Source organism: Cupressus sempervirens, chromosome 3 (genome assembly GCF_028749045.1).
Source record: "Cupressus sempervirens isolate cs-2001-9-10 chromosome 3, ASM2874904v1, whole genome shotgun sequence".
In the NCBI taxonomy this organism is placed as follows: domain Eukaryota; kingdom Viridiplantae; phylum Streptophyta; class Pinopsida; order Cupressales; family Cupressaceae; genus Cupressus; species Cupressus sempervirens.
The window spans coordinates 112,161,601-112,176,731 of record NC_143120.1 but is presented as its reverse complement, the minus strand read 5'-3'; the positions used below and the strand labels follow the sequence as shown (position 1 = coordinate 112,176,731).

General features: G+C 35.0%; 1 protein-coding gene across 2 annotated transcripts in view; it reads left to right on the top strand.

Annotated features, from left to right (window-relative positions):
• Positions 1-255: 255 nt before the first annotated feature.
• The window catches only part of LOC149565030 (E3 ubiquitin protein ligase RIN2-like), a 90,931-nt gene continuing 76,055 nt past the window's right edge, over positions 256-15,131 (top strand). For both annotated transcript variants that reach the window (XM_089818578.1, XM_089818577.1), the window contains exons 1-2: positions 256-495; positions 3,450-3,732. In XM_089818578.1, coding sequence (XP_089674704.1) covers positions 3,493-3,732 — 240 coding nt within the window. In that variant the 5' untranslated portion in view covers positions 256-495; positions 3,450-3,492. The remainder of the gene's footprint in view (positions 496-3,449; positions 3,733-15,131) is intronic.

The following is a 15,131-nucleotide window of genomic DNA, read 5'->3' as shown; positions in this document are numbered from 1 at the left end:
TTTGTACCCTGAATTAAACTTGAGTGCATAAATTAATTGTAATAGTGACAAGAATCCCCTACAAAATATAGACGGAACAATTTGGACTTATTTTAATTTAGCAAATATTCCTTGAAAAGTTGTCCACGCGGCAAAAACCCAACAGAACATCGTAATGCATACGTGTCTAACCTTGTACCGCGTCCTGCTAACCTATCAACACTAATTTATCTGGGACATCATTTTTAAGTTCAAAAGATCCCCGGTATAATATTTGCTTACGTACATTTGTATTTTACTTTTTCTCCATTTTCTCGTAATAAAAAATTGAGCCTTTGTTTTCCAGTTACGAAGACCTGTGGGGTTTTGAACATGGAGCAAATGTAATGCCGAATGGAACCCTGCAATCCCGAATTTCAACAATTCTATGTCGATTGTCGCCATTTGATGTCTCTTTAACCTTGCAGGATGAGCAAGTTCACTACGGCGAATAGATCCGGCGCCCGTTGAGTTCAAGTATGTGTAATTTGGTCAGGTTTAATGTCCATTTTCTGCATTTTAAATTGGGGTTTGGAATCGTTGGAAAGTATACACAGATTTGGCAGCTTGCTATATGTTTTTAAAGCCTGACGATGGCAAGCAAATTTTAAGAAAGGATCTTGTTATTGATAATTACTGGTCGGGATCTATAGAATTTTCGATGGAAGGTTTATAATGATTGTCATTTTGTATATTTTGAATATATTGAATCTTTTTCTCAATTCCAATTAAATTGACGGTAATGCAACGAAACTGGTATTTAACGGTCAAAACCCTTGTTATGACATATGATGCTCGAGATAGGCCTCAAATTGTGGGCAGTTTTCATACACATCGGCTAATGTTGGGAATTCATTAAAAAGATCATCTATTACTATTTTAGCGAACAATTATTGCAACATTGGCAAATTCGCTTTTAAAACAATTGCCGATTTCAAGATCAAGGGTCAAATTTATCTAGATACTTAAAGCAAAAATGTGTCTTTTAAATCTGTGACGAGTGTCTTCTATATGGTGGAACTTCTATACCACTAAAGGTATGGTAAATGAAAACACTGAACTTTCTGGAAAATAGCTCAGCATTCATTCATGATGCTATCTTTTGGGGTCGGTTGCCGTTATAGACTGGTTTCATTCATGATGCTATCTTTTGGGATCGCGTTCTATAGTAGGCTGGACCTGCATTTGTAGCAAACTTCTCCCAAGAGCTTAAATAATTTGTTCTCATGGTTGTAGGAGTTTGATGTTGTTGTTGCCGTTTCTTTTTCGACTCAAAATCATTATCAGTATCGAGATATTTTTTAAGTATAAATGAGCAAACGTTCATTAAATCAAATGATAATAGCAAAACACAAATATGTAATTTGTGACATGGTTTCCATAATCATCAATAACACAAATTTCTGATCAACATGGCGTTTACAAGCTTATCGTAAAGGATAGGTTCCTGCTGCAATATTCACATTGGACACTTCTGATTTCTCTGCCCAACTATATGGCGTGGCTTTAATGTACTACACTTTTTATCATTGTAAAAACATTCCTAACCAATCCATAAGTAAGTGTGCACAATCAACCTAACGATAAGATATTTTCAACTGTAAGAATATAGTCTATCCATGCAAGTTCTTAAACGCCAAATGCTGCTTTGAGATCATTGTGGGGAAAACTGACCGCCACTTATTTATACTCAGGACTGTTAGAGAGAAAATGATCATTGAAGTGCTTACTACGATTTTAATGTCTTTACATTGATCAATAAAAGCCGATGTTACCTGCAAGAGTTAAAATTCAATCATGTGATCCTAAAAAGATTTTGCAGTTTAACTGGCACGGTCAACTTATTCAGCATATGCTTCTATATCAATGTACTTATATTTCATCTGATCTTGGGTACTTTAGAGAGTCCCTGGCCAAATATTTGTGCTATTGCATTCTGTCAGCTGTCAACTTACAGGTCTTGTTACTTCTTGCTATGCTATGGCGTGACTGCACCATCTGATTAATTATGTAAAATTGATTAACTTTGATCATGACAAGCTTCTATATTCCTAATCATGTTCTCCATTGAGAGGCCTTGACTCTATTGAACTGTTCTGTTTTAACTTTTTCCCAGTCATACGCTTATGTGGCTGGGTTGGTTTTTCTCTTTCCTTCATATGATATAGCAGGCATAATTGTGTAAAACTGACATAGGCTAGCTTTAGAAAATTATTTCTGGATACAACTGTGTGATGGTTTTTATTCAACGCTTCAAATCATTCACAGTGATTCATCGCCAGGAAAATTGTGAATCACTGTGATTGATTCAGAAATGTTGAATACAAACTATTGTACAATTTGATCCAGAAATAATTATCTACTTCTATGGACTGTGGAAGACTTATATTCAAAATAGGCTAACTTGTTGTGTCAGTTAAAATGAGTATTTACCAAGTGGAATTCTCATGTTATTCATTCTGCAATCTATATTGGACATTCATGTTTTGAATATTAGAGAACTCTATAGCTTTTTAGTGGAAAATTATAGATTTGTTGAGATTTGACGAGTTAATTGCTTTCTATATTTTTCATTGAAAACTTGCCATTAACTAGTTATTTATGTATTTATAACCCTTCTCCTAACATTGCTTTCTATATCTCATTGAGGTTTCATCATGTTTTCAGATCTATCTATAATTTTCTTCTCAGATCTTATCCAATTAGAGAAGTGGGATTATAATTACATGGTACAAGAACATGCAGATAATGGATTCTTGACTACCTCTTTATTATGTTCTTTGCTTCTGGTTTCGTTTCCACACTTGTGAATTTCTGGAAATCTGCCTTCAGTACTAATAACATTGTACGAGTAGCTGGCATGGGTTGGTCCTTTTGATTCTATGAGAACAATCTTGTACTATAATGAGGTGCAGCCTGAAATTGTGTTTTTGTTGTGAAAATCATTAGATCTAGAAGATTCATCATCTTGTCAACTACACTTTATTCTTACTGCCAAACAGTTCTGCAAACCCACATTAGTTATTTTTTTTATATCTTTTAACAAATTTAATGATAATGCTTCCGCCAGAAAATTTGTATACCAAGCAATATTCCTGACAACTAGTTTTTGTTATTCAGTTTTGAACATATTAATCTTAATATTAGAGTTGTTGATAACGAGTTAATAATTTGTGTAGTTTAGTCATTATTCTTGTATCTGCTTTCTCTTAATTCTGTTTGCAAGGCTTTATGTGCATCCATCTTTGAAAGGTTTTCTCAGAGGATAGTTCCATATTCTGACTAAATGCTGTCAACATTCTACTCCCTATTTGATCAATTGGAGACATTTGGCTTTTATACATACAGATGCATGAAGGGATATTCTCAGATGCTTCTTTCGAGACACATACTCGACATTTTGAATTGTTTCTTTGTTTTTGTTGGAGCAGGAAGTTTTGTGACGCATTCTAAGACACATCACAATATACCCAAATGGGCAGAAGTTATGGCCTTATTATTGCTTCATATACAGCGGTCAGCCTTTGTGGAGTTGCATGGAGAATTAATTTGGCACTGAATAGGGTCCTTTTAGATGGGAGAACTTTGGAGGAAGGCATTGAGTCTGTACAAGCTGGATATATTTTACAGTTGCTGCTTGAATCTCCTCTCACAGTAGCATTGCTTGTCAACCTTGCAATCAATACTTTCATTTTGGTTGCTCTGTCTATAAAGGTATTGAATTTTTAACAACTCATCATTGTTATAAGATCTGTTATTCTGTGTGGGGGACTAAATGTATCACTTTTTTAATAGCTTAGTGGAAGAGACTGCTACATTGTCAACTGATGGGCTGTGAAGTAAACATTTGTTTTATTACAATCTTTCTATAGAAAACAGGAAAGAAGTGCGTTATGTTATTTCAGCCAATATAATAGTTTATAAAATAAAAAAATCATTTTGAGTTTGATCTACCCGACTTCCAAACAGTTGTTATGTTCATAGTTTTCTGATCCAAAAAAGCCAAAGCCCACTGTAGCCATGATAAAGTATATCAACCTTGTTTTCCAATAGCTATCAACCAAAAAATAATACAAGCACCATTGCTGCTGTTTCAAAATATCACATAAATAGTTTTAAAAGACAACCTCAAAATAAATGTGAGGACTTTTCCATATTTTATAAATGAACTTTCTTGCACTTCACACTATTGAACTGAATTCTTGATTTCTTTTTGACTGGTCCATTACAAGATCATGTCCAGGGTGAACATTCCGACACTCGGTGAATTCTGCTTCAGAGTGATAGGTAGGGCCTTTTGTAGAAGATGAGACCCAAGTACTTGAGGAAGCAAATGAAGGTTGGTTGGTGGTCATATGGGACTAGACTTGATGAAGTAGAAAGTACTGCAAGCAAGTTCTTGGTGGGCATCAGTATATTAGGGTGTCAAATAGTGGCTGACAGGTTGTGATATGTGCTAGAGAATCAGAAAGTGCTAAAAAAGCACTTAATGTCCTGTTGAACTTCTCAATCCCTTTAGCAGCTTTTTGAAAATTGGATCATTGAAAATAGGTAAAGTACAATGGTGTATGTATATGATGGTCACCGTTGTAAACCTTATCAAATGGGAAAAAGTAAGGGCACATTTTGGCAGCAGTGGCCAAAGCACAAGAAAGTTTACATAATTTTTTTTTTAGTGAGATTTAGGATTCTAAAACAAACAAATAATGATTGTGGGGGTCATTTTTGTTAGGATTAGTTTTATAGAAGTAACTATTACATGCAAATATAACCAATGTCACAAATAAATAAAGCATACATAAATGAATAGAAGACACAAAGATTTAACATGGTTCACCCAATCCCTGGGCTACATGCACCAAACAACGAGGCCAATATTATTATCCACTAACTTCAACCTTTTACAATCTTCAATCTCCCTTACAGCTCAAATTACCGCTGCAAGAAGCTATATATTTACATTAGGAAAAATCCTAACCCTAAGCCAATGTTACACGACTTATGTCGGCTTAACAAGTTAACGCTAAACATACTTGACAAGTCGACCTTGGGAAATGGTTGATGAGAACCAAAGAAGAATTTTTTTTCCGAAGCGATGCCCCGAACTCCTTGGCTTTTGATAAGTGTACAGTACTTTTCTGATCAGTCACCACAAATCAACAATTGTTGAACTTTGTTATGAGAGCAGCGATAGTGGATTTTTGTATCTTCCTCTCATCATCAAGCTTTTACCATCCAAGGGCGAATAGCAAGGGAAGCCATTTTTAAGGAATTGATGGAGTCCATTCAAAAGCCTTGTGGCATGGAAGGAGAAGATTGTGAAGAACGACTTCTAGCAATTCTATTGACTTACCAAATGACATGTGTGGTTACTATCAGTCATACTCCGCTTCAGTTAATGTAGAGATTAGAAGTAGCAATCCTTAGGATGTATCCTAAAAGCAGATCACATGCATTAATATACAAGGGGGAAAAGGGAAATTAAAAGCTGATGTGCTGCAGACTCTTTTAAGGTTCATGAAATATTGGAATATGGAGTTTTTGACTACAAAACTTAGATGAAATATTGATAAAGGATGTTGTAATGTGTTTAAGGTAAAAATCTATCAGCTAAGAGAAGAAGCTGTAAATATAATTGATCTCATGGACTTCCGCTAGAACTGGACTCAGGCTATGTTGAAGAAGGTAAAGATGAAGATAGATAATGAACGAAATTTTAAATTTAGAGTCCATCATTTCGGTCTGTCATGTTGAAGGTTATGAAAACCATATCTACATTGCATAGGTCAATGCAAAATCAATTTCAAAAGACTACATGGTGAAACTCATTGGATAGTGGAAAGAAAAAGGGACAAGCACCCCAAAATGGGTTGGAAAAGACCGAAGTATAAACCGTGTTACAACCTCTGTCAAGCCTATGACTACTTAAGCTTTGTTCTTCTAAGAGATGCATTAATTTGGTTATTCTCTTTCCATGATAAAAACCATCCCCTCCAACCTCTCTTTATAGTTGTTGGAACCTCTCCCTCAGGTTATGGAGACTGGAATGGAATTGGAAGAGGAAGATTGGTTTTTTTGTTTCAGGTTCTCATGTTTATCCATTGAGATGAATGTTTTGCTTTTCAGCAGAGGCACTTCTAAAACTATCGTTTTTTGATTGTTTTTGCCTTTCAACTTCTGAGAGCCATAACTAATGCATAGAAACTTGAAATGAAGTTTTGTTTTTTTGTTTGTTTGAAATTGCATTACTTTCCAAGAGGAACATGGATATGTAAATATATTCAATTTTGGATGCTACCAAAAAATTGTCTTTGGTGTTGAAATTAGTTGAAGGTGCTTTCCTTTTTGAGGACGAACACTTCTTCTAGATCCAATTTGGATGAGAAAGAAAGTGTTATCTTGCCTTGGTAATGGCAGTCCTCTCCATTGCCTCTAATTCTTTAGGAATCAATCATTGGTAAGTTGGTACAAATCATGCAACTAGGATGCATCTTTTTGTTTTATGTCTCTAATTTGAGTTCAGTGATAGAATTGTCCTCAAAAGTTCATGAAGTTTTTTGATGAACAATTAATGTGGGCTATTAGCTGTTTATGTCAAATGAATGTATAGTTATCATTTTGTCCTATGCAGTTTGACATTCTTTCACGAAATGTGAAATTGTTTACTCGATGCTTTTCATTGCTACTTAAGTTCAATATACGTTTCAACTCAATATGGATTTTTTAGCTGAGTGCATTTTCTTTTTTACTGCTGGACAAGTTGTTTCTTAACATCTCGCTTTGGTGTGCCTTTTCTGATTTAGATAATTTATGTTGGAGATCTGAAGAAAGATGGCCAATACTTCATTGACAAGACATTTTGCAAGCTTTTGATCTTGATTGTCAGATTTTGTCCCATGTTAATGCCTCTTCCTAATTCCATTTCAATCCCAAGAATTGAGGAATTTGTAATGTCAAAGTACTATATGAAAAAAATATTTGAAGAAAGATGGCCAATAATTCATTGGTAGGATTTTTTGCAAGCTTTGGATCTACAAATAATTATCTTGATTGTTGGACTTTGCCCCATGCTAATGCCTTCCTCCCCATCCCTAGTTCCCATTGTTTGCGTTTTGGTGAGAGTTGTTGGTTGGAAAATTTATTAATTGTGAGGATGCCAAGAATTTCTTTGAGACCTAACAATATTGTTGTTGGATTTTGTCCCATGCTAATTCATCTTCCTAATCTCTCTCCAATTCCAATATTAGTAAATTTTGTGAATGTTGAAGTACCATTTGACTTCCTTCTTTGAAGGAAGCCAATAATGCGCTGGTAAGGAATTTCCTTGGCTTTGAATCTACATAGATATCTTAATTATTGGATTCTGTTCCATGTTAATGCCTTCTCCCTATCTGCATTTCTCATTGTTTGCATTTTGATGAGAATTGTTGGTAGGAAAGCTTATTAGTTGCGACTTGCGAGGATGGCAAATGTTTCCACTTGTATGAATGATTTTTGATGGTCAAATTTCTTGTTATCATGTGAAACTTTATGTTTTGGAGTTTGATATAGATTAGTAGACATTGATTACCTTGTCTAGGATTAGAATTATCATTTATTCCGTTGACTATTTTACAAGCTAGTTAATAGCTTAATACTATGTCTTTTAAAGCTGTGCTGGTTTTACTATTAATCAAATCCAAATTTGTTGGTTTCATTAGTTTGCCACACAATCCCCTAATTTATATTGTTCATGGTGATAGGAAGAAAAGGTGCAAAAACACTTCTTACCCTAATCTAAAAGGAGAGGATGAAAGGAATACATGATCTAAAATAATTTGTAAGAAAGTAAGGACACAATAAAATTATCCACCATAACACAATCATCTTCCTTAGGAAAACTCTTTTGAGTTAAACACTTTACCATTGAACTCGAAAGCAATGCATCAACTAGCAACAATATTGGTTACAATATAGTGTAGTGAAGGAGCCTTTAAAGATGATGACATCAATTGCCATATTTGGAATAATATGACAACATAACATTACTTACAAAATCTACTATGCAAACTCAATCCCAAGAGCCCAACCAATAGAGAAACCAATAAATGGGCACTACATAAACAAGAGCTAATAGCACCCAAAAGTGGTGTCAAAATCTTCTTGTCAAATTCCAACACCTGAATTTTTAGAGAGGTCTTAAAATAAATTTTCATTAATATCATAGTTGTCCTCACGAGTTGCACACTTTGTCTTGTTTTAACCCTCCAAAGATAGTGTGTGATAGTTATATGTAGGCAATATTGGAACCCATAAATCTCAATCTAGGAGCAAAGCCTCTATCTTGAGCTTTCTCAACTGAAAGTTAGTGCCATTGAATTTTTCCATATTTGTTCTAGATGTGCTTCCTGTAAAGGTGAGTTTTGTTCCACTACGACATGCAAAATCGAATACTTAATATTCCAAGATGAAATACCAAATTTCCAACTCTGTCTTGAATAGGAATGCTCATATGCTAAACAATGTATGTGGATTGTATGATCAAAGAGACAACCTCAACTTTCCTTCTTTATTGTGGACTTTTACCCAATTTTATGATACAATATACTGGTTATCACAAAGGGACTTACACTATTCATTCAAAGGATATCAACTTGTTTATAACTTCTTCTCACTCAACAAATGACTTACAGAGAGAAGGGTCTATATAATCTAATCTACTGATAGAATGTAAGAGATAATGAATGCCTTTGTAACTCTACTAGAATCAGAAAAGTCATAGACATCAACCAAGCTAGTGCAATCTCCCAAGGTAAATGTAAGATTTTCAAACTACCACCATACTATTAACACCATCCATCGATGCATGTCACTGTGCAAGCAATAATCGAAGTTAATGTTCATATTAATGCCATTCGACCATGCAAGGAAAACTTGCAATCAACTAGTAGCTAATGGTTTGGTCTAAGTGAGTTCACTAAAGGTGCATCCAAAATCACTTTCATTCAACTAAACTCTAGTTATAAACAGCTTGAAACAAAATTCAACTCTAAGTGAGGAAATGAAGAAACCATGCAATACTCCAAAGCAATACAATTAAATTCACCATGAAGATTTTCAAACTACCACCATATTATTAACACCATCCATCGATGCATGTCACTGTGCAAGCAATAATCGAAGTTAATGTTCATATTAATGCCATTCGACCATGCAAGGAAAACTTGCAATCAACTAGTAGCTAATGGTTTGGTCTAAGTGAGTTCACTAAAGTTGCATCCAAAATCACTTTCATTCAACTAAACTCTAGTTATAAACAGCTTGAAACAAAATTCAACTCTAAGTGAGGAAATGAAGAAACCATGCAATACTCCAAAGCAATACAAGTAAATTCACCATGAAGATTAACAATGAATGAATAATTACTTTGATAGCATTATGAACACAATTTCAACAAGTCTCCACTCATACTCTACCTCTACTCTTAATATAATGAATTACAAATGAAAAGGCCTTGACCTTTTATAGTTGCTCAATTATAATGAAGGCCAAGATCAACTCATTACAATCCCTAACTAGACTAGGGCTGCCGCACTAACATCCAATTACATGAGGGCACCTTCGCATGGGCCAATAAGAAAACTATAATGCCTTTGAGAGCCAACGAGAAAATATGTATATTTGACATAATTTGATTGATTGTGCTTGGACACGTGTAACTGAAGCCCTTTGATTGATTGAAGACAAGTGGGCACCACCTCGACTTACTTATCTTGTAGACTTGATCAATCTTTGGGTGATGAGAAAATAGCTCTTGATATTCAACATTATTAAACCTTCCCTTGTGATGGCATATTCCCAAATTGCTTCATTTTCTCAAATTTTCTCCATCTTCAATTTGAAATTATTTTCATTGAGCTTGTTGATTTGGAAAATCTTGATTTTCTTGGTGATGAAATCTTCATGTACCTGGATACTTCAAAGTGAACTTGCATTTCTGAAGGAAATTTAAACTGATGATAATTCTCTCTGATTTTTTCTTCTTCTTATTTTTTGCTTTCTTAGAGTCTCTTGATCTTTCCCTGAATTTGCATTTTCAACTTTGAGCTTCATCTTTCTTGTCTTCAAGCACCTTCTTGCTTGAAGTTTTGAACTTGATCTTGTAGCATCCATTTTCTCTCTCCCTGCTTTCTAAGCCTCTCCTTTTTTACCTTGCAAAAACAAAAGTAATTTTATTAAGCTTACAAAATGATGAGTACAAATGAAATGAAGGAAATCTCAAAGCTTTTGTGATATGGGAGCACATCTAAATTTGCTTAAGATAGCCTATTCTCCTACTAAACCAACTTGATCAAGCATTCCCATCAAAATGAGGATGTATTTTTATGATAAATTTTCTCCAAGTTTTGGGTCTAATAGGGCCTGATATTGGTATATCATGGCCATATTTTGCCTCTTTTCAGCACTCTATCTCTGATTTTGCTGAAAACATCAGTGAGAATTCTGCTTTCCAAACTCCCAAAGTTGGCCCTCCAAGTCTTAAAATTGGTGCTAGAGGAAATTGCTGCCCTTAGAATGAAGTCGCTGCTCTTTATAGAGAGGTATATCTGCTTTTAGTTTACTGAAAATGAATTGTCCTCCCCTTCTTGTATAGGCGACCTCAAAGTTGACAGGGTGTATCTCCAATCTAGGCTGACTTGCTTCATCAAGCCAAGAAAATCATTTAAATTTAAACACTTACTAAAAGTTGACTTCCATTTTAATGAGAAGGCAAGTTTTTAGAACATGAATCATGCCATGTGATCTTTGGTCCTTCCACCGATCTGGATTAAGTTTGGAAGGAGATTACAGGGTTGATAGGATTACAAACCCTGAGTAGGGGGTGGATCGGCGCTTCTTTTTTGCAATTCGCTCAATATCGTCGATTGAACTCAAATTGTCATTACCTTTATTCCATGTTTCTTCCCATCCCACCCTAATCATTTGGTTGAAATCCATGGATTTTAAGATGTCTTGAGGTCAATCTAGTCTGATTTTTGCTTTGATCCAAGTCATGATTTCTCTCTTATTTTCCAAAATTCTCATCGCCACTTGCCCTTAATCTTTGTTTTCTCCTATTTCAAATGATTGGGAGTCAAGGTTGCATTTCAAATACTACAAACTCATGGCAGAATTAAGATGTGGCTGGTGATTTTGCCATCATTTCATGGTGGAATTCTGCCCCCCTCTCAAGATTAAGAATCCCAAGAGGTGGTCAGATTCCTACCCCCTCTTAGGATTGTCTTTTTGCATTTCATATTCGCAAATCCGTACAATCTGGTCTAGTCTTCCAACTTCCCCACTTTCCTTAGTTTCAGGTCTGATTTGTGGCGTGTTTGGAGTTGAGAAAATTCATTGTTTTGGCTTTAGACTTGTTCTCAACTATAACGTCTCAGCTCATAGTCGATGAATTCTTATGAGATTTGACTTTTGTAGAGGGGCAAAGTTCTCATGTATGTCGAAATTATGAATCCCAGGAAAATGGTTGATTCCACCCCTCCCTTGGGATTGCCTCCTTAAGAATTCATCATTGGATTGCTCAAATTATACTCCAAGATCCATTGTTCCATGCTTGATCCAATTCTGGTCTGCTTGGTGGATAAATATCTGATCTCATCTTTCAAAAGTTGTATATTTCTCTTCTAGTCTTAACTGATTTTCACCTCATCATCTCACATCAACTAGGGTTGAAATTTCATCTCAGCCAGCCCGCACGCTTGGGCAGAATTCTTAGGGCCCTTAGGATTTTGTCACGGGAAAGGGAATGGAAATCTGATATCTCTTGGGATTAAGATTCTCGAGAGGTGGTTGGATTCTGACCTTCTCTTGGGATTACTTTAATTTCGCAAACTATTATCCCAAAATCATCATTCTGCACTCTTTCTTTGCTTTTCTCATCATTTAGCACTTGAAACTGAGCTAAATTAGGGGCAGAATTTTGGGGGTTTTTGGAGATTAGGAATTTTTATATGATGTTGGATTCCAACCTAGTGTTGGGATTTTTTATTTTGCAGGTAAACTCCCAATTTTCAAATTGTTAAAATCAGAGGATTGCTGCAAATGAATAATACTGCCTGTGATTTCTTCATGTTTCAAATGCAGCAATCTCTCTCACATTTATATTGGAAATAAGGTTATGAAGAGACATATCCCTTCAAGGGACCTGTCTATTCATTAATTACATAATCAATATAATTATATATATAAAATAATAATAACCTTATATATATGAACAAATTATATCTCATATAATTTTTCATAGGTTTATCTAACTAAAGCTACCAAACATTAACACTCCCTCTTCGCTAAGGAGGATAAACACAGGATGAATAGAATAGCATTGGTAATATTTAGAAATAATACAGCAAAGGAAGTCTTTGATCAGTAGACTTCCAATATATGATATCATATAAGTATTGGCCTATCAGAATATCAACATAGGATATTCACCAAGTACTAATTTGATCTCATATTAGGTAGCATGAGCATTGGCCTATTAGAACATCGATTTAATGATATCCACTAATGACTCTGGGTAATGGCCTATTAGAACATCAAATTAATGATATCCACCAAGTACTCAATACAATAATGGCCTATCAGAATATCAAGGTAAGATATTCACCAAATATTTATCATATATCTATACAAACAACTTATAGTCCGTCAATCTAATGACATCCAACACTTGGTTGTTGATTTACAAGATAAGGCCTTTCATGTTCTATTTCAACATTTACATAAAATGTATATCATGATTTAAGTTATTGTAAGGTTTTCCAATAAATTCTGCAAATAAAAGTGATAATTATTTGGAAGTCGTCACTTCCTCATGATGTACATAGGGGGCAGGCCCATACACACATGACATCAAAAGTTTACATGAAGTCAACACAGATATTGTCTTGATATCCATTATGAAACATATTAGAGAATAGGGTTTTCACCTCAAACTTATCTCTCATAGACAAGAATATAAGAGACTGCACTTGGGAATTCTTCTTCACGAAGAAACTTTGACCTTTTGACCTCCTTGTCAAGGTTACTAATAAAGTGTCAAAACTCCTTTTGAGTTTGATATCAACTTTTTTGATCTCTTAGTACAAGGTTCTCTTCGATGAAGTGTCAAACTCCTCTGAATATGTTATCATCCTTCTAACTTCCTTGCAGCAAGTCATGTCACGCTTCCCAATTCAATATGCATCTTGATAGCATAAGGCCTTCCAACCTACATACATGAAACTTTATCCCATGAATCATAGTGCTTTAACTACTATAGTTTTTGATTAATGGAGAATCTATCTCGACATGGTCTACTCCCTCTGGATCAGTACAACCAAGATGATCGAAAATTCTTTACTAAAGGATATCTTCTATTTGCTTCGTCTCTTTGTACAAGGTTATCTCTAGTGAACTATTAGACTCCCTCTTAATATAGAAGGATACTTCATAATCTTAATCATCAAAGATATTGCTTCAAGAGCCTCACTTTATCCAACATGATCATCAGATGATTAACGAATTTGAGATCATAACTTCTTTGGAGCCACAGTCATAAGATTGAGTTTTGTACACTATTTAGTATCATGTGTAAAGTATCCATCTTCTTTTCCTGCAAGAACATCTCCAGAAACAAAAGAAAAGATCAAGGCAAATAGCTCTTATAATACGTATGAAAATAAATAGGATGTCCATAGTGATTTGTCTCTAGCCTTTCCTATAGAGTGACACAATCAAAAACCTAAGATTTGCATCTCGTCCTTGTATGTATGGAATGCCTCTTTCAAATCTTATTTTTATCCTTCACTCTTTCTGTCCAATCTGCAATTGCCTTAAGGAATGGAGATTGACAATTGCTTGCACAAGTTATTGCGCTTATAATTGATATTCATGCAATTTGTCAATTACACTTTTCTCCAATTTCATGTTAATCAAATACTTTGTGCCACACCCTTAAATATAGTGTCCCCACTATAAGAGCTCTTACCAATTTTGATTCAAATCGTTAACATAATGAATAAGCATATGGTCAAAGACTTGGAGAAATTTAATGTCCAACATCTGTTTCTTGACTTCTGCTAGAATCTTCACAAATAGGTAGCTAGTAACTTGTAATTTTCTGTTCCTTTAGTTTAAATCTTATGAATGTTAACATCGATATGCATGTTCAGTATAAATATCGTGCTGCTACAAGCCTGATGGTTCTATGATTCCCAAGCTAGACAGTCTAGGAAAGGTCTTTATAAAGGCAATAGTGTTGTCTATGAGCTGTGAACTATAACAGATATAAGTTTCTCTCTCCAAAACCAGGTTGTATTATCCATTCCCATATCCAAAGGAAATCAACAACATCATTTCAATAGACATGAATGTGATCGCATTAGCAAGAACCATTTAGATGTTGGTATTGCAGAGATGCCAGGAGAAATCCACTATATTTTAGCTGTGTTGTATCTTTTGCAAACTAGCGCTCTATAAATAATCTTCTTTCGTTGCAGGATATGAGTTGTCATTATCCAATGTTTACTAGGAGTACCATTGCCAACTATCCATGTCTTTATCGTGCCTTAGAAATTCTTCTATAAATTTTTTTATTGATGAAGTACAAAGCTACATTCTATTATTCGTATTTCTTACTCCTGCTCTGTTATGTCTTTAGAGATGGTCTGGAATATATGATCTTAATCGGGTTTTCTGCCAAGTGCAATTCACGTGCCCAAATATCTTCTAGTTATGGGGAATTTAAACCGCCTAGATTGATTGCATGTGATTTGCATATTGAGGACTAATAGACTGTTAAAGTGGAGCCGCCCCAATCCTGATTAAAATAGTGGCTTATCCTGATTGCCTCTTTCAGCTTTGTGGTGTGCAGAGAATCATGTGGAACAGAGCACAAGACTTTTGTGCTTGTATAGGACAATCCAAAGTAACACACTTGAAATATAGGAGCCCATTGACGCTACAAGTTCTCTATTGCCAAAAACCAATTATGCAAGCAAATCTTTATTCGTGTCAACAATTCACGGGATCTCTACTTGCCGTGCACACTTAGATTAATGAGATCAAGCCAATAGTGAATCTCAACGCGGATATTA